Consider the following 18,978-nt stretch of genomic DNA (forward strand, 5'->3'; position numbering starts at 1 on the left):
TTATCATTCCATTTCATATCGCTACAAAGTGTTACTCGCTTGTACTTGTATAAGTCGGTCCATTCAAACTGTGACTCAGTTATATTATAGCGACAGGATTCTAGTCTTTTTCGTTTTGTGAAGTGCATAATTTTACATTTCTGAAAATGGAAGCAATTTGCCAATCTTTGCACGACTTTGAAACCTTATCTAGATCTGACTGAATATCTATGCAGTCTCTTGCAGACAGTACCCCAATATAGACAACTGCACCATCTGCAAGAAGTCTGAGGTTGCTATTAACATTGCCTGCAAAGGCATTTAATATAAAATGAACATCAAGTGTTCCAACACACTTTTCTGGGGTACACCTGATGCTACTTACACATGTGACGAAGATTATCCAGTTGATGATGCCTGATCCTTATCGAAAACTCCTCAGTCCTGTCACAAATTTCACTTGATACCCTTTACAATGGTACTTTAGACAATAATGCTGTTTGGAAACCAAGAAATATTGCATCTGCCTGACTGCCTTGATACAAAGCAGATGGTGTGAGCAAACTGAGTGTTGGTTTTCACACGATCGATGTTTTAGGAATCCATGCTTGTTGGCACTGATGAGGTCACTATGTTCAGGGTACCTCATTATGTTTCAGCTCAGAATATCTTCCAAGACTCTACAACAAATTGATGGCAAGGATATTGGAACGCAGTTTTGAGGATCACTTCTACTTGTACTACACTTCCTGTAGACAGCTTTGTTCAATTTTAACGATTTCAACTGTTCTTCAACACCTCTTTTCAAAAATACGAAGATTAAATTGCAATAATTCTCCTGGGGTTTCCTTTATAAAGGAACATTCGCAAACGGAGTTAAGCATTTCAGATTTTTTTTTGCTTACCTGAATTTCATTTCCTATTTCATTCGCTAGAGACTGGACACAAACTTTGGTTCCACCCACAGCATTTAAACTTGAACAGAATTTATTTGGTTTTTGTGTAATTTCATTTGATAATATTCTCCCACGGTACTCATTAAAAGCATCATGCATTACTATCTTGACAGCCAATCGCATTTCATCCATCAACTGTTTATCGGTGGCTCTACTCTTTCTTTTACACTTATTATGCTGTAATCTCTGTTTCTTTAGAAGATTCTTCTCAGTGACTGTACAGCATGAAGATTCCTTCCCCTTATGAACTGTTCTACTGAATACATACCTACTCAGTGTGTGGTCAACCTATTCTTTTAAACTTGAGCCCTAGTTCCATTACATGCTCCTGCTCTGAGCTGAATGTTTCAGTTCCTCTTTCAAATATCTCATTCCTGAATTTTTATCCAGTTTACTGCATGTTTCAGGCGTCGTTTGCACTTTGGTGATCATTTCGGCCACAACTATGTCATGGTCACAGACACCAGTTTCGATGTGGACTGATTGCCATTAGATCCGATATAGTTCCACCACGAGTGTAGTTCCTAACTATCTGTTCAAGGGAACTTTTAGAGAAAGCATTTAGTAATTTTTCATGAGGTGTCTTACCCACCTACCACTAACAAAACTGTAATTTTCCCAATTGATTGTTGGAAGATTAAAGTCACCACAGATGATTACAGGATGATTAGGAACTTTCGTACAACCGAACTGCGGTATTCACTAAAGTTTTCGGTTACAACAGAAGATGACTCTGGTGTGTGATAGAGGGATCCAGTTGTGATTTTATGCCCACTTCTGCTACTGAATCTTGCCCAAAATATCTCACATGCAGTTTCAATTATTATGTCGGAGGATCTGAGTTTCTTCTATAACACGACCAGCACTCCACCTGCATTGCGCATATAGCTATATTTTCGATGTTGTTGTTAAGGTCTTCAGTCCTGAGACTGATTTGATGCAGCTCTCCATGCTACTCTATCCTGTGCAAGCTTCTTCATCTCCCAGTACCTGCTGCAAGCTACATCCTTCTGAATCTGTTTAGTGTATTCATCTCTTTGTGTCCCTCTACGATTTCGACCCTCCACGCTGCCTTCCAATACTAAATTTGTGATCCCTAGATGCCCCAGAACATGTCGTACCAACCGATCCCTCCTTCTGGTCAAGTTGTGCCCCAAAGTTCTCTTCTCCCCAATCCTATTCAATACCTCCTCATTAGTTATGTGATCTACCCATCTGATTGTCAGCATTCTTCTGTAGTACCACATTTTGAAAGCTTCTATTCTCTTCTTGTCCAAACTATTTATCGTCCATGTTTCACTTCCACACATGGCTACCCTCCATACAAATACTTACAGAAATGACTTTCCAACACTTAAATGTATACTCGATGTTAACGAATTTCTCTTCTTCAGAAACGCGTTCCTTGCCATTGCCAGTCTACATTTTATATCCTCCCTACTTCGACCATCATCAGTTATTCTGCTCCCCAAATAGCAAAACTCCTTTACTACATTAAGTGTCTCATTTCCTAATCTAATTCCCTCAGCATCACCCGACTCAATCCGACTACATTCCATTATTCTCGTTTTGCTTTTGTTGATGTTCATCTTATACTCTCCTTTCAAGACACTGTCCATTCCGTTCAACTGCTCTTCCAAGACCTTTGTAGTCTCTGACAGAATTACAATGTCGTCGGCGAACCTCAAAGTTTTTATTTCTTCTCCATAGATTTTAATACCTACTCCGAATTTTTCTTTTGTTTCCTTTACTGCTTGCTCAATATACAGATTGAATAAAATTGGGGAGAGGCTACAACCCTGTCTTACTCCCTTCCCAACCACTCCTTCATTTCATTTCCCTCGACTCTTACAACTGCCATCTGGTTTCTGTACAAATTGCAAATAGCCTTTCGCTCCCTGTATTTTACCCCTGCCACCTTTAGAATTTGAAAGAGAGTATTCCAGTCAACATTGTCAAAAGCATTCTCTAAGTCTACAAACGCTATAAACGTAGGTTTGCCTTTCCTTATGCTTTCTTCTAAGATAAGTCGTAAGGTCAGTATTGCCTCACGCGTTCCAGTATTTCTACGGAATCCAAACTGATCTTCCCCGAGGTCGGCTTCTACTAGTTTTTCCATTCGTCTGTAAAGAATTCATGTTAGTGTTTTGCAGCTGTGGCTTATTAATCTCATTGTTCGGTAATTTTCACATCTGTCAAAACATGCTTTCTTTGGGATTGGAATTATTATATTCTTCTTGAAGTCTGATGTTATTTCGCCTGTTTCATACATCTTGCTCACCAGATGGTAGAGTTTTGTCAGGACTGGCTCTCCCAAGGCCGTCAGTAGTTCCAAAGGAATGTTGTCTATTCCGGGGGCCTTGTTTCGATTCAGGTCTTTCAGTGCTCTCTCAAACTCTTCACATAGTATCGTATCTTCAATTTCATTTTCATCTACATCCTCTTCCAATTCCATAATATTGTCCTCAAGTACATCGCCCTTGTATAAACCTACTATATACTCCTTCCGCCTTTCTGCCTTCCCTTCTTTGCTTAGAACTGGGTTTCCATCTGAGGTCTTGATATTCATACAAGTGGTTCTCTTCTCTCCAAAGGTCTCATTAATTTTCCTGCATGCAGTATCTATCTTACCCCTAGTGAGATAAGGCTCTATATCCTTACATTTTTCTTCTAGCCATCCCTGCTTAGCCATTTTGCATTTCCTGTTGATCTCATTTTTGAGACGTTTGTATTCCTTTTGCCTGCTTCATTTACTGCATTTCTATATTTTCTCCTTTCATCAATTAAATTCAATATTTCTTCTGTTACCCAAGGATTTCTACTAGCCCTCTTCTTTTTACCTACTTGATCCTATGCTGCCTTCACTACTTCATCCCTCAAAGCTACCCATTCTTCTTTACTGTATTTCTTTCCCTCATTCCTGTCAATCGTTCCCTTATGCTCTCCCTGAAACTCTGTACCTCTGGTTCTTTCTGTTTATCCAGGTCCCATCTCCTTAAATTCCCAACTTTTTGCAGTTTCTTCAGTTTTAATCTACAGGTCATAACCAATAGATTGTGGTTAGAGTCCACATCTGCCCCTGGAAATGTCTTACAATTTAATACCTGTTTCCTAAATCTCTGTCTTACAGTTATATAATGTATCTGATACCTTTTTGTATCTCCACGGTTCTTCCATGTATACAACCTTCTTTCATGATTTTTAAACCAAATGTTAGCTATGATTAAGTTATGCTCTATGCAACATTCTACCAGGCGGCTTCCCCAATCCATATTCACCTACTACGTTTCCTTCTCTCCCTTTTCCTACTACCGAATTCCAGTCACCCATGATAATTAAATTTTCGTCACCCTTCACTATCTGAATAATTTCTTTTATTTCTTCAATTTCTTCATCATCTGCAGAGCTAGATGGCATATAAACTTGTACTACTGTAGTAGGTGTGGGCTTCGTATTTATCTTGGCCACAATAATGCGTTCACTATGCTGTCTGTAGTAGCTTACCCGCATTCCTATTTTCCTATTCATTATTAAACGTACTTCTGGTTTACCCCTATTTAATTTGGTGTTTATAACTGTAGTCACCTGATCAGAATTCTTGTTCCTCCTGCCACCGAACTTCACTAATTCCCACTATATCTAACTTTAACCTATCCATTTTCCGATTATGTGATCTGACATTCCACGCTCCGATCCATAGAACGCAAGTTTTCTTTCTCCTGATAACGACATCACCTTGAGTAGTCCCCGCCCGGAGATCCGAATGGGGGACTATTTTACCTCCGGAATATTTTACTCAAGAGGACGCCATCATCATTTAATCATACAGTAAAGCTGCATGCCCTCGGGAAAATTACGGCCGTAGTTTCCCCTTGCTTTTAGCCGTTCGCAGTACCAGCACAGCAAGGCCGTTTTGGTTATTGTTACGATATTTTCGATTTATACTTAAATTCTTCCCAAAAATCTCACTGCTATTAATTTCTGGTTTCATCCACCTTCTGTAACTAGTATTATGTGTGCTTCAATGGTTTTTCACGAGCACTGCAAACTCTGGCACTTTGTTGCGAATGCTTCGGCAGTGTACCATTAGTATTTTAATACTCTCACGTGTGGTAGACATTTCTTTCAATCTTACTTACTGTTATTCATGATTACCTACAGCGATCGTTAACTGGTGTGGGTGGAGAGTTGCCTCTTCTAGAAACCCTTGTGTGCACCCCACACACCATCAGTTCCCTTAGTAGCAGTCTCTGATATCTTGTGTTGATCTGACACATTTAGGAAGACCCTACAGTTCTCAGCCCTATGGCGCAAGTCCAGGAAGTGGAAGCCTAGCCTGTCACAGAAGTCTCTCTTTCACTCTTCCACTCTATTCAGAAGCAAAGGAACACAATCAGTTCTGAGGACAATGCTGAAATTCATGAGCTTTGCTGAAACTACATGTGCAAAGGTGGCTTCTCAACCTTTCCCTGCCAGTCACTGGAATAACTCAGGTATGACCCAGGAGCCCACACGCCGCACGGAGTGGCCCCGCGGTTTAGGGCACCGAGTCACAAATTGCGCGGCCACTCCCGTCTGAGGTTCGAGTCGGACATGGGTGTGTATGTTGTTCTTAGCACAAGTTAGTTTAAGCATTGTGTAAGTCTAGGGACCGAAGACCTCAGCAGTTTGGTCCCTTAGAAATCCACACACATTTCGCAGCCCAGACGACAGGCACCATTTGTTCTAACGTGCCCCATAGTCTGCTGTTAGTTGCACCCTCTTCTCTCAATTTAACATTACCATTAATCAACAAAAAGCTACGCCATATGTAAGAATATCTGTTCGTTGTACTCACAATCAGTCTGTGACAGTTCTTTTTGAAACGTTGTGAGCATCAGTGCTGAACGTTATCAGCTGCTAACAAACTTCTTGTCTAACATTCCATTCAACGGCACGGAATGTCTGCTTTCAAAAATTTGGTCTTTTGGTAACAGTATCGTCCTCAAATAAATCAGCCCATAACTGCTTAATATAAAATTAGGATACATTCACTCAAACTAGTCGTATCGCTCACCTTATTATTCTCTCATGGTCTTTATAAGTTCCATATCTTCCTCTCTGGCACATATCTGTCTGTTTGTATGTAACTACTGCATACATCATCCCATATATAGTGTTTCACATAGTAATGGCTTTATAAAATATGAACATTCACAGCCTTAAATGTTTCACTTATTAAAAATATTCCGAGCTATAATGCTCTTATCAAGTTGATTTATTTCGAGCACTGTCTGAGGAGAACATCTTCACAGGAAGGTTACAACTTCTCTGGACGTCCGGTTAACACCTTAGAATACTCCTTTACCGACATCTTTAGCTTTCTGGACTGAGCTGACACAGCCGCGACATTTCCACTGCCTCTGTCGAAAGCGAAATAGCAGACGATACTACATGTCAGCAGTGGGCTGCGATATTTTGTGTATGCTCATATAGAGGTATTTCGCAGTGCTGCAGCGCAATTGGAAGTGAAACAATCATCTGTAAACAAAAAGTAAACACATTGCTTTATGTCTTCGAGGTCATCGTTAACAGCGTATGACTGCCCTTCGTAGACATGCATGCATTTATTGTTTCACATGTTATCATTCCTCCTTCCACTTATCGAAATTTTAATTTAGACTTTGCAGTTTGTGTCTTATCCGCTAGTAATTCCCGATATAAACAGACTGCACATATGAAGCTGCAAGAAAAAAAATTAAGTTTGTGACAATTTTTTTTTCCCAGTTGATATTTGGAACTTGCCGCATAGGTAACATCGGTTGTTTTCAGATCACCGAAACGAAGTATCACATCAAACGAGTTCGCAGTTGCGAATAAGAACTACCATCGGCTACAGAATGGAATGACGACCATGAAAATTTCTGCCGGACTGGGTCTCGAACCCGGATTTCCCGCTTATTACGAGCGGTCGCCATACCATTTGGATATCCGTGCCCAACTCACGCCAAGACATTAATTCCCATATGTCATCAACCATGGGTTCAAATGGCTCTAAGCGCTATGGGACTTAACATCTGAGGTCATCAGTCCCCCAGTCTTAGAACTACTTAAACCTAACTAACCTAAGGACATGACACACACCGATGCCCGAGGAAGGATTCGAACCTGCGATCGTAGCAACAACGTGGTTCCGGACTGTAGCGCCTAGTACCGCTCGGCCACAGCTCCCAACATCAGCCATGGATCTGGCTGTGAGTCGTGCACCGATATCGAACTGGTAAGGCGACCGCTCCCAATAAGCGGGAAATCCGGGTTCGAGACCCAGTCCGGCAGAAATTTTCACTGTCTTCATTCCGTTCTATAGGTGATGGTAGTCCTTATTCTCAAATGCGAATTCATTTGACGTGTTTTGTAACGGCTGTGATCGCGGCAGCGCCTCCTCCTTTCGACATGCATGCATGTCCAAAGAAACTTTGCAACGTAATCAGAATAACACACGCACTGCAATATCGAAATTAAGTGTTAGCGGGCTTGGATAGCACTTCGATAGGTGACCATCCGGATGTGCCGAGCGCTGTTGGCAAGCGGGATGCACTCTTTTTTAAAGGTTGGGGCCCCTCCGCGCTCACACCAACGCAGTACCAAACCAAAAGTTCTACTGTCACCTCCGTATATCATGTTAGTTTTTGAATGAGGAGTCACAGGATGCGTCTGGGTAAGATTACTCATTAACATGGTCGATCAGGAGATAGAAAGTGGACGAAAGTGATCTAAGGGTAGCGGTTGTAAGGACAGAGGAAAAAAGTGACAAAGCAAGCGCCAAGGGAAAAAAACCTCTGCGACAGTACAACGGGTAATAAGGGCAGTAGCGGCTTGCTATCTGCGACAGTGCATGGAAGGTATGGTTATGTTAGTTCGAGGTATCGTGCATCGTTACCTTTGTTATTGATGGAGCTGGTTGCTGTGCTTGCTGCAGTTGATGCGTCGCTACAACAGTTCAAGGTCGTTGTACATTAGTGGGCGATCGTTCATAGATCGGCTCACAGACTGTGTAGGGGGTGTGTGTGGTTGGTTTGCGTGCTGTGTACAGTACGGTTTCCCTGCGGTTGTCTGTTTTTCGGCTGGTCGAACATCTGGGGTTGCCAGTAATAGCTGTGTTGCAGGGGCTCGCCAGTACTGTCGTGTTAGCGTTCTATGGACCATAGATGTTTAGTTCCTAGCCAGTAGCGTGCGGGGTGCACTCAGGCCCTGTCAGGTCAATGAGAAGCTGCAAGACGGAGAAGCAGCGGCTCCAGTCCCGAAAAGTGGCAACGGCCAGGAGAGTTTTGTGCTGACCGCTGGCCCCTCCATAAATGCGTCCAGCGACGCCTATTCTCAAGGAGGAGACGGTTGGCAGTCGGTACTGATGGGCCCTCTGAGGCCTATTCCGTCAGAGTTTATAGTTTTTCAAATTATAAGTTAATTAATACCGCCCGTTTATCGACGTTACCTTTAATCTGTCTTTCCGTTTATCGAACCCTCTTGCATTCACTTGGCAATTGACGTTGTGTTAAGTTGTGTGGATGGAGATTTGAATGTCGGTACGATACACTGGTCGCAGCTAAGTGCCCAGTGCGACTGTGTTGCAGTTCGAGTCGTGGCCGTACGGGCCGGTGGTGTGCAAGGTGCAGGAGTTCACGAAGGACGTGTCGGTGGGCGTGTCGGTGTTCACGCTGACGGCGCTGAGCGCGGACCGCTTCTTCGCCATCGTGGACCCGCTGCACCGGCTGGGCGGCGCCGCCGGCAGGGGGGCGGGCGGCGCGGGGGCGGAGGGGCTGCGCTCCACGCTGGTCGTCACCGCCGTCATCTGGCTGCTCGCCGTCGCCTGCGCCACGCCCGCCGCCGTCAACACGCACATCAACTACATGGTAAGTCGCGGCGGTGCCGGCGCGGGAGCGGCAATAATCCCTACAGACCAGCTCCTCACGACAACACTACGAAACTGGCAACAATGAACTCTAAACTTCAAAGACAGATATTTCTAGTACCTTCCGCCGCGGAAGTCGAACACGCAGCAGAACAAATGGACGTGGTCAGCCAATAGAGGGCTCCGCCTCCGCGGCGGCTATTCCGCGCCATCGCTAAGCCACGTGCAGACAGCGGCCAATAGCCGCTCCCTCCGGCTTCGTATATAGGGACCCGCTCTGCCCTATTCCAGCCCAGATGACGGAACTTCGCCGTGACATCTACCCTTCCTTCCAACTATAGCCTGCCTGGCCTTGTTCCCCAACCCCCCTCCTCCCTCCCCAGGCTCCAATATTTCCTCTTCCCTGAGCGGATTTTCCTCCTCCCCCCCGCCCCCATGAAACCCTGCACCCCATACTTGCCTCTTTGCTTCCCACATCCCTCCCTACGTGGCCCTCTTCAGCGCGGCCCCCCCCACTCATCTCCTCCATCTCTTCCCCTCCCTCCCTTCTTCAGGTCTCCCTCATCTCCTAGCGCCTGGCAGATCATCTTCAGTGTGCCACATCAGTGTTGTGTTTAGTGCTGTTTCTCCTGTGCGTCAAGAGGTGTGATTTTAATTGTGTACTGCCTTGAGGTTCGCCGTCTTTGTTATGTTATGTGCTACGCCATCCGTCGATACTTTCATTCTCCAGTCATTCTATGCCTTGTGTTCTTTTAATCGTCGCAGTGTGTGGCTTTTTGAGTGTGCTACTTTTAAACAGTTTTTATCTCCATTTTACAGTCACCCCGTTTTTTGTCTATTGCCTTCCATGATGTTCCTCCTTTTTTTTATATCTATGTTCACCATATTCTCTCCTTTGGTATTTTTAAATGTCTTCTATTGTTTGTTCTATGTCTTTCGGCTGAAGAGCAGCGCATATGCTGTTGCCAGCCCGGCCCTGATGGGGCATTGAAGTACAATAAAGAAAAAAAATCTTCGTCGAGCCAGTCTGGTACTCACTCTGGATTTCGTCTCTATCTCGGCGGTACTGCGTTCTGGTCGTTGCTCGTTGTTGACATATGCCTGGCTCTGGTTCCGAGTGGATTTACGTTTGGTGTTGTAGTTTCCACAAGCCTCAGTTGTTTATCTCTTCCTTGTTGTGTGGCTTATAGTCGGTCGTGGTCGGTTGTTGTCAGTTGTCGTTGGTCTGTCGTCCGAGTCGTCCTTTACCAGGTGGTGCGTGCTCCACCGCCGGCGGCTTCCCCGCCTGGCGGATCCGATCCGCGGCCCAAGGCGTTCCAGCTGTTGGTTTTGGTTACTACAATATTCATGCAGACGCACAATTTTCCGTGAGATTGTGCAGCAGCGAACTCTGCTCGGCACGAATAGGTAAAGGGTTGAAAGATCAGACATACTCATGCCTACACAACGCAACAATTGGACGAATATCATGCTGCTTTCAGGACATCAACATCCTGTGCAGAGCAGATCCACAACCTGAAATCTATCATACGCCAAATCAAGATCAAAACTGTTTGTTGTGACCTTCATCGACTTTAAAAAACGTATGACTCAATTGATCGATAAACAGTAAAGAGCTCCCTTGCTGAATTTGGTCTGGATAGGAAAACAATCTGATAAGTGCCACTTTAAATAACACATTGTTAAAGGTCAAGTTCAGAGGCAAACTATCACAACCATTTGAAATATGTACAGGGGAGAAACAAGGTGATCTGCTCCTTCCATTGCTTTTCAGCTATGTTCTGAAAAAGATAGAGAGTGGAAAACAACCGTACCGCCAGGTTATGGGATTCAAATTGGACTCAAAAGAAGTGGCCTCAGTGGAAACTCTTTGGCTTTTGCTGATGATCTGGCACTCATTGCAAATAAAACTGACGAATTTAAAGCTCAAGTGTCCAGCCTACAACCAATTGCTGCTAAGATTGGTCTAAAAACAGCATTTAACAAAACTAAATTCATCACAAACATCACACACGTATCTCCTCACATTGGAATACAACAAGAGAAAATCAAGGAGGCGAAGAAATTTAAATATCTTGGAGAAATGATTACAACTGACGGTTCAGAAAATGCAACTGTACATAGTAGGTGTTCTAAACTAGAAGGTGCTTTTCATCTCTGCAAAGACTTATACAAAAGCAAAAGCCTGTCTTTAAACCTAAAACTTTGTCGTTATAACACTGTAATTAGACCGTCAGCTTTGTATGCATTAGAATGTTTAAACATGAGGAAGAAAGGACCACTACGAAAACTTGAAATAAAATACCGGAAACTTTTGAGGAAATCCTTAGACCTACCAAAGAAAACGGAAATTTCCGCCAAAGGCACAACTGTGCACTATATGAACATAGCTGACATTGCTACCAGCATGAGGAAGCGGAGATAGCTCTTTTTTGGTCATCTGAAAAGAATGAACCCCCAAAGACTTACTCATCGCATACATTCATCAATGTCAAAATGTCAAAAACAAAAACCTATTCAAAATGGGCAAGCCAAGTTAAAAACGATTTACAGGAAGCTGCAATTTCATTTGATGACATTCAGGGTCGAGACGTTTTCAGAGAAGAAGTCAAAATTACTAAAAACCTTATTTCGCTTACTACGCTAGTTCCACGTCCTCCCCGAAAATGGTCAAAACAGAGAGAAGAAGCACAGTCAGCCAAAATGAAAATCTACTGGCAAAAGGGGAAAACAGAATCAGGGAGGACATAAAAATCTTCTTGGTCCATAGCAGGCCGAAACGATAGAAAAAAAAGCAACACCTACAGCACAGGCTTGAAAACATTATTGTTACCATACCTTCGGCAGAATGGCTTCGTATATCACTGTATCGGCGTCAACAGTCGCCGTTTTCCAATAATTAGTCCAACAACCTAGGGGGGCCAGAACTAATGTAATAATTGTCAATCACCATAGCTCTCGGGTCGACTGCCTAATTACGTTCTGTATATTCTACGATATTTCCCTGAGGCAACTGGTCGACTTCGTCGTGTGGTGGCTGCCAAATACACAGTTCTGTAGCATTAATGTTACCACAACTTATGTTCAACGTCAACATCCAGTAACCACTCACAGATAGCAGGTGGTAGCACTAGCATTGGAGGATTCGCGAAGAGAGTCGGGTCGATGCATAAAGACATACATTCATTGTCGGAATGTGGAAACAATGTGACATATCAATAGTCCAAATGGGCATGATCATTTACTTTCTGGCGAATAGTGGAAGCATTACCGAAACGGCTAAGCTGACAATCTGACGGCAAGCTGCCATGGTTAGAGCATACCGAGCACGGAACAATGACACTATCCAAAAGCGGCTCCGAGGCAAGGGTGGTGCATCACGGTTTACACATGAAAGGGGTGAACGACGGCAAAGATGTGTACTGGCGAGTAGAAGTGTAACATTCGAGTAACTGACCGCCCAAATCAACCAAAAGGCTATCAAAACTATCTCGTCAGGGACCCTTCAGCGAATGGTGCTGCTTACGGGCCACAGAAGCAGGCGCCTGGTTCGTACACCGGTGATGAAGCTTGAAATATACACGACAATGCCGCAACTGGGCGCTCAGTGAGTGACGAGAGGTGGGCTTTTCAGATGAATCGCTGTTTATGATCTATTGAACAAGTGACCGTTCGCAGTATAGTGCGTGAAGCGTCTGAAAGCACACAACCTGTAAGGGTCCAGGCCGCAGAAGGGAGCGTTATGGTGTGGGGATGTTTTCGTGGCATTCCCTGGATGACGTCGTCATTCTGGAAGACACGATGGATCAACACAGCTATGCATCAACCCTTAAGGACCATTTCCACCACTATATGTAGTTTGTTCTTCCTCGGCGCTATGGGATCTACCAGCAGGGCAATTAACCGCGTCACACAGTTTGCAGTGCACTTGCGTGTTTCTAAGAGCACCAGGATGAGTTTCCTGTATTTCCCTGGCCACCAAACACCTCGGATTTAAGCCTAATCGAAACTTTGTGTGACCACATGGTTCCTCAGCCGAGAAACCTAGTGCAGCTGCCCACTGCACTGGAGTCGTCATGACACCAAATCCCTGCCGGTGGTACCTTTAGTGCCTCATTGGCTCTCCTACAGCATGTTTCGCAGTGGTCCGCCCTGGAAACTTTGGTCATTCATGCTTTTGACAGGTGGTCACGTTAATGTGATTGGATATTGTAGCAGATGGTGATATCAGCACTGCAGCTTTCTGTTATGGAGATCCTGTTCAATTTCAAATGAGGCCTCCGTAAAAGACGGTCACAGTGTAGGCAATGTCATAAGAGTCGAACTTACGGAATTCTTCTCTCTTGAAAGGAAAAGAGGTGTGACGGATGAATGAAGACAGATGTAAAGGGACCAACTAAGGGAAACAGGAGATTCCATCATAGAAGAAGTATACTGGTATGATACATAGGCTTAATTTGAGGAATAAATTTCTGAGATTGTTTGTCTCGGTCACGACACTCTTTGGATGTGAATCACTTACTATCGGAAAACTAGAACAGTGAATGGAAGTCTTTGAGAGATGGTAGTATGGAAGGATGCAGAAACGTAAGCGGACGAGTAAGTTGAGGAATGAGGAGGATATTTACAAATTGTTGAACGAAGAAGTACGTGTGTAACACTAAATAAAAGAAGGACCAGGATTCTTGGACATGTGTTAGAATATCAGGGATTTAGAGACAGCACTTGAGGACGCAAACAATAGGGAAAGAAAGATACTGATGCATGTGCAACACGCAAGTGAGACTGTTTGGTGGAAGTGCAGCTCTGAGGTGAAGTTCGTACAGCGCTGCTCTGGAATCAGGCGGTTGGTATAACTGAACAGTGGTAGGCCTCGTCAGGCTTATGACCCAAGGAAGGGTAATACAAGTATGAAGGGATTCTGTTGTTCATTAACTAGGGTATTTTTATTTATATTCAGACACATCAACATTTTCATAGCAGTTCTATTTACATCAGCGTAATGAAATTACGAGAAAACTGAATCAAAAAATGAGAATAATTATCGCTTTACATTTAGTTGGTTCGAGTACTCTTTTCTCTGATGAAGCCTCTGCATGGGACATAGATGGTCTGCCGGTGAAATTTCCTTCTATCTCTTCGTTTCGAACGTCGTACTTCTACATTATGTTGAGCATAGAATGACTTTGTGGATGCGATATGCACGTTTCAGCAGATTAGGCGCTCTTTCTAATGGGAACTGGGACGTGGAGCAAGAACATATAGGATGATCAGAAGCAGTCTGCAATGCTTGTAAGGGTGTTGCAGGATAGGTCGTGTTGAGAAATAACTGTTCAGAAAATAGTTCGATACGTTGCACCGCTTCCAATTTAATTAGCATTCACTTCAGCCAATGAAGTCCCTGTGCGCGGAGTTGGGGAGCTTGCACGTGCTAACATGCAGTAACGCACAGCCATCTGATCTCTAAAATACGGTAATGCATAGATTTGTGTGGATCCCTGAGTTACCACTTAATCGTATGTTCATTACTTGTTTAAATGTGCCGTTTTTCGAAGTGATGAAGTTAAGTTATGGGAGTAAAAGCTACATTTGTTCAGTTCGGGGGAATCAAACGAAGAACCCGTTTGGGGAGACTGTCTCTGGCAGGTTGCTTTAATTCACGCACGCAAGGAGCTGAATGGCCAACTTCAAGCTAGATAAATAGGAAACAACGCTACGTATTTTTTTTTCCTTAACAATTATTTCTCACACTCTAGACAACGTACCTTGTAACACCCTTACAAGATTTTCAGGCTGTTTCTGACTACCCTCTACAGTGCAGTTGCATATACGACTATCATGGTATCGTAAGCCACATCCCACAGTGCTTAGGCGCTTTTGGCATTTGTTAATGCAACACTGAATAGATCAAGATATTTTTATAACGACAAATAGTCTGTTTTGCCAGTCCTGTGTCATTAGAGAGGTAACCACTTCCAGTAGGACATGCCAGGTTATGTAATACTCACATTACGCAACAGGCTCTCCAAGATGTTCGTCTTTTCTGCTGATAAATACATGACTAACCTTTGACCAAATCTGAGTTGACACTGAATCATGTCTTCTAAAATGGGCACTGCGGGCAACACCAGTAGTAGTAGAGATGATATCTGACAATTACCTGATCGTCCTTTTGATGACAGTGTGACAAGATGAGACACTTACTGCCAGGAACTAATGTCCAAAATATTCAGCCCATAGATGTAGGACTCTACGATTGTTATCCCTTACACATTATACAGGGTGGTCCATTGATAGTGACCGGGCCAAACATCTCACGAAATAAGCATCAAACGAAAAAACTACAAAGAACAAAACTCGTCTAGCTTGAAGGGGGAAACCAGTAGGCGCTATGGCTGGCCCGCTAGATGGCGCTGTCATATGTCAAACGGATATCATCTGCGTTTTTTGAAATCTGAACCCCCATTTTTATTACATATTGGTGTAGTACGTAAAGAAATATGAATGTTTTAGTTGGACCAGTTTTTTCGCTTTGTGATAGATCGCGCTGTAATAGTCACAAACGTATAAGTATGTGGTATCAAGTAACATTCCGGCAGTGCGGACGGTATCTGCTTCGTGATACATTACCAATGTTAGAATGGACCGTTTACCAATTGCGGAAAACGTCGACATCGTGTTGATGTTTGGCTATTGTGATCAAAATGGCCAACGGGTGTGTGCTATGTATACCTGCGTAGAAGTGTTCGGACCGTTAGCCGGATAGGAAACAGGAAGTGTTCAGCCAGATGTGAAACGTCAACCACGACCTGCAACAAGTGATGATGCCCAAGTAGGTGTTTTAGCTGCTGTCGTGGCAAATCCGCACATCAGTAGCAGACAAATTGAGCAAGAATCGGGAATCTCAAAAACGTCGGTGATGAAAATGCTACATCACAGGATAATTGGAACCCATTTTATCGATGGGAATCTACGTAAATGGTGCAATGTATGCTGATTTCCTAAGTAATGTTCTGCCGATGTTACTACAAGATGTTTCACTGCATGACAGACTGGCGATGTACTTGCAACATGATCGATGTCCGGCACATAGATCGCGTGGGGTTGAAGCGGTATTAAATAGCATATTTCATGACAGGTGAGTTGGTCGTCGAAGAACGTTCACCGGATCTGACGTCCCTAGACTTCTTCCTGTGGGGAAAGTTGAAGGATATTTGCTATAGTGATCCACCGACAACGTCTGACCACATGCGTCAGCGCATTGTCAATGCATGTGCGAACATTACGGAAGGCGAACTACTCACTGTTGAGAAGAATGTCATTACACTTATTGCCAAATGCATTGAGGTTGAAGTGCATCGGAACCGTGCGACTACTACGGTCGCCGGTTCGAATCCTGCTTCGGGCATGGATGTGTGTGATGTCCTTAGGTTAGTTAGGTTTAAGTAGTTCTAAGTTCTAGGGGACTAATGACCACAGCAGTTGAGTCCCATAGTGCTGAGAGGCATTTGAACCATTTTTTTTGAAGTGCATCATTTTGAGCAATTATTGCATTAATGTGGTATTTAGTGGTAACCACGCTGTAAAAACATGCGTTCTCAGAAATGATAAATTCACAAAGGTACATGTATCACATTGAAACAACCGAAATAAAATGTGGTATCCTACCTACATTCTGTATTTTAATTTAAAAAATCTACCAACTGTTGTTCTAAAATTGTGAGCCATATGTTTGTGACTATTACAGCACCATCTATCACAAAGCGAAAAAAGTGGTTCAACTAAAACATTAATATTTCTTTACGTACTACACGAATATGTAATAAAAAATGGGGGTTTCTATTTTTTAAAAACTCAGTTGATATCCGTTTGACCTGTGGCAGCGCCATCTAGTGGGCCAACCGTAGCGCCATTTGGTTTGCCCCTTAAACGTAGACAAGATTCGTTCTTCGTAGTTTTTTCGTTTGACGCTTATTGAGATATTTTGGCCCTGTCACGATCGTTGGACCACCCTGCATTATGTGTTTGATGAGTGAATGAAGGGTCATTAATGTGGGACCGTTTCACAGTACTTCGTACATTGTGCACTATATATTGCATACTGCTCATTTTCCACTGGTTGAGATTGGAGTAACGGTTTTAATATCTCGTGAAGTTTGGCTATGGAGGAAGAACGCCGAAATCTTGCCACACGAAATGTGCCGCTAATAAAGTAAGACGCTTGTGTTTATGTGCAGGTGGTGAACCCGAAGGTGAGCATCGAGATCTGCTACCCGTTCCCCGACCTGGCGTACGCGCGCGTCGTGGTGCTGGCCAAGATGGTGGTGTACTACGTGCTGCCGCTGGCGGTGATCGCCGTCTTCTACGCGCTGATGGCGCGCCACCTGCTGCGCTCGACGCGCGACATGCCGCAGCACTGCAGCCAGGCGAGGCAAGTGCGGGCGCGGCGCAAGGTCGCCAAGGTCGTGCTCGCTTTCGTCGCCGTCTTCGCCGTCTGCTTCTTCCCGCTGCACGTCTTCATGATATGGTCAGTACCGGCGGCCTCGCTGGAAGGTGGCCTAAGCGGTGGGCCACTCAGCTCCGGTGGCACCACAACTTCTCATTTACACTACTGGCCATTAAAATTGCTACGCCACGAATATGACGTGCTACAGACGCGAAATTTAACCGATAGGAATGAGATGCCGTGATATGCAAATGAGTAGCTCAGAGCATTCACACAAGGTAGGCGCCGGTGGCGACACCTACAACGTGCTGACATGAAGAAAGTTTACAACCGATTTCTCATAAACAAAAGGCAGTTGACCGGCGTTGCCTGGTGAAACGTTGTTGTGATGCCTAGTGTAAGCAGGAGAAATGCGTACCATCATGTTTCCGACTTTGATAAAGGTCGTATTGTAGCCTATCACGATTGCGGTTGATCGTATCGCGACATTGCTGCTCGAGTTGGTCGAGATCCAGTGACTGTTAGCAGAGTATGGCATCGGTGGGTTCAGGAGGGCAATACGGAACGTCGTGCTGAATCCCAAGGGCCTCGTATCACTAGCAGTCGAGATGACAGGCATCTTATCCGCATGGCTGTAACGGATCGTGCAGCCACGTCTCGATCCCTGAGTCAACAGATGGGGACGTTTGCAAGACAACAACCATCTGCACGAACAGTTCGACGACTTTGTAGCAGCATGGACAATCAGCCCAGAGACCATGGCTGCGGTTACCATTGACGCTGCATCGACTGGAGCGCCTGCGATGGTGTATTCAACGACGAACCCGGATGCACGAATGGCAAAACGTCATTTTTCGGATAAATCCAGGCTCTGCTTACAGCATCATGATGGTCGCATCTGTGTTTGGCGACATCACGGTAACCGCACATTGGAAACGTGTATTCGTAATCGCCATACTGGCGTATCATCCGGCGTGATGGTATGGGGTGTCATTGGTTGCATATCTCGGTCACCTCTTGTTCGCATTGACGGCACTTTGAACAGTGCACGTTACATTTCAGATGTGTTACGACCCTTGGCTCTGCCCTTTATTCGATCACTGCGAAACCCTACATTTCAGCAGGATAATGCACAACCGCATATTTCAGGTCCTCTACGGGCCTTTCTGGATACAGAAAATGTTCGACTGCTCCCTGGCCAGCACATTCTCCAGATCTCTCACCAATTGGAAACGTCTAGTCAATGGTAGCCGAGCAACTGGTTCGTCACATCACGCCAGTCACTACTCTTGATGATCTGTGGTATCCTGTTGAAGCTGCGTGGGCAGCTGTACCTGTACACGTCGTCAAAGCTCTGTTTGATTAAATACCCAGGCGTATCAAGGCCGTTATTACGGCCAGAGGTAGTTGTTATAGGTACTGATTTCTCAAGATCTATGCACCCAAATTGCGTGAAAATGTAATCACATGCCATTTCTAGCATAATTTATTTGTCCAATGAATATCCGTTTATCATCTGCATTTCTTCTTGATGTAGCAATTTTAATGGCCAGTAGTGTAGCTTTTAATACGTTACAGCGCCACTATTCGGATGAGCCATGTCGTCTCGCGGGCATATCACCTGCATCCGCGTTCTGCCTTGCTACTTTTCATATCCGACACGGTTCTTACAATGTTTTAGCTTTCTGCCCAAACGGGAATTTTATCAT

At 44.2% G+C, this 18,978-nt stretch overlaps 1 protein-coding gene across 1 annotated transcript in view; it reads left to right on the top strand.

Annotated features, from left to right (window-relative positions):
* The window catches only part of LOC126336238 (neuropeptide CCHamide-1 receptor-like), a 521,028-nt gene that overhangs the window by 472,728 nt on the left and 29,322 nt on the right, over positions 1-18,978 (top strand). The window contains exons 5-6 of the mRNA XM_049999728.1: positions 8,546-8,824; positions 17,061-17,350. Coding sequence (XP_049855685.1) covers positions 8,546-8,824; positions 17,061-17,350 — 569 coding nt within the window. The remainder of the gene's footprint in view (positions 1-8,545; positions 8,825-17,060; positions 17,351-18,978) is intronic.

This window comes from Schistocerca gregaria, chromosome 2 (genome assembly GCF_023897955.1).
Source record: "Schistocerca gregaria isolate iqSchGreg1 chromosome 2, iqSchGreg1.2, whole genome shotgun sequence".
Taxonomy (NCBI): Eukaryota; Metazoa; Arthropoda; class Insecta; order Orthoptera; family Acrididae; genus Schistocerca; species Schistocerca gregaria.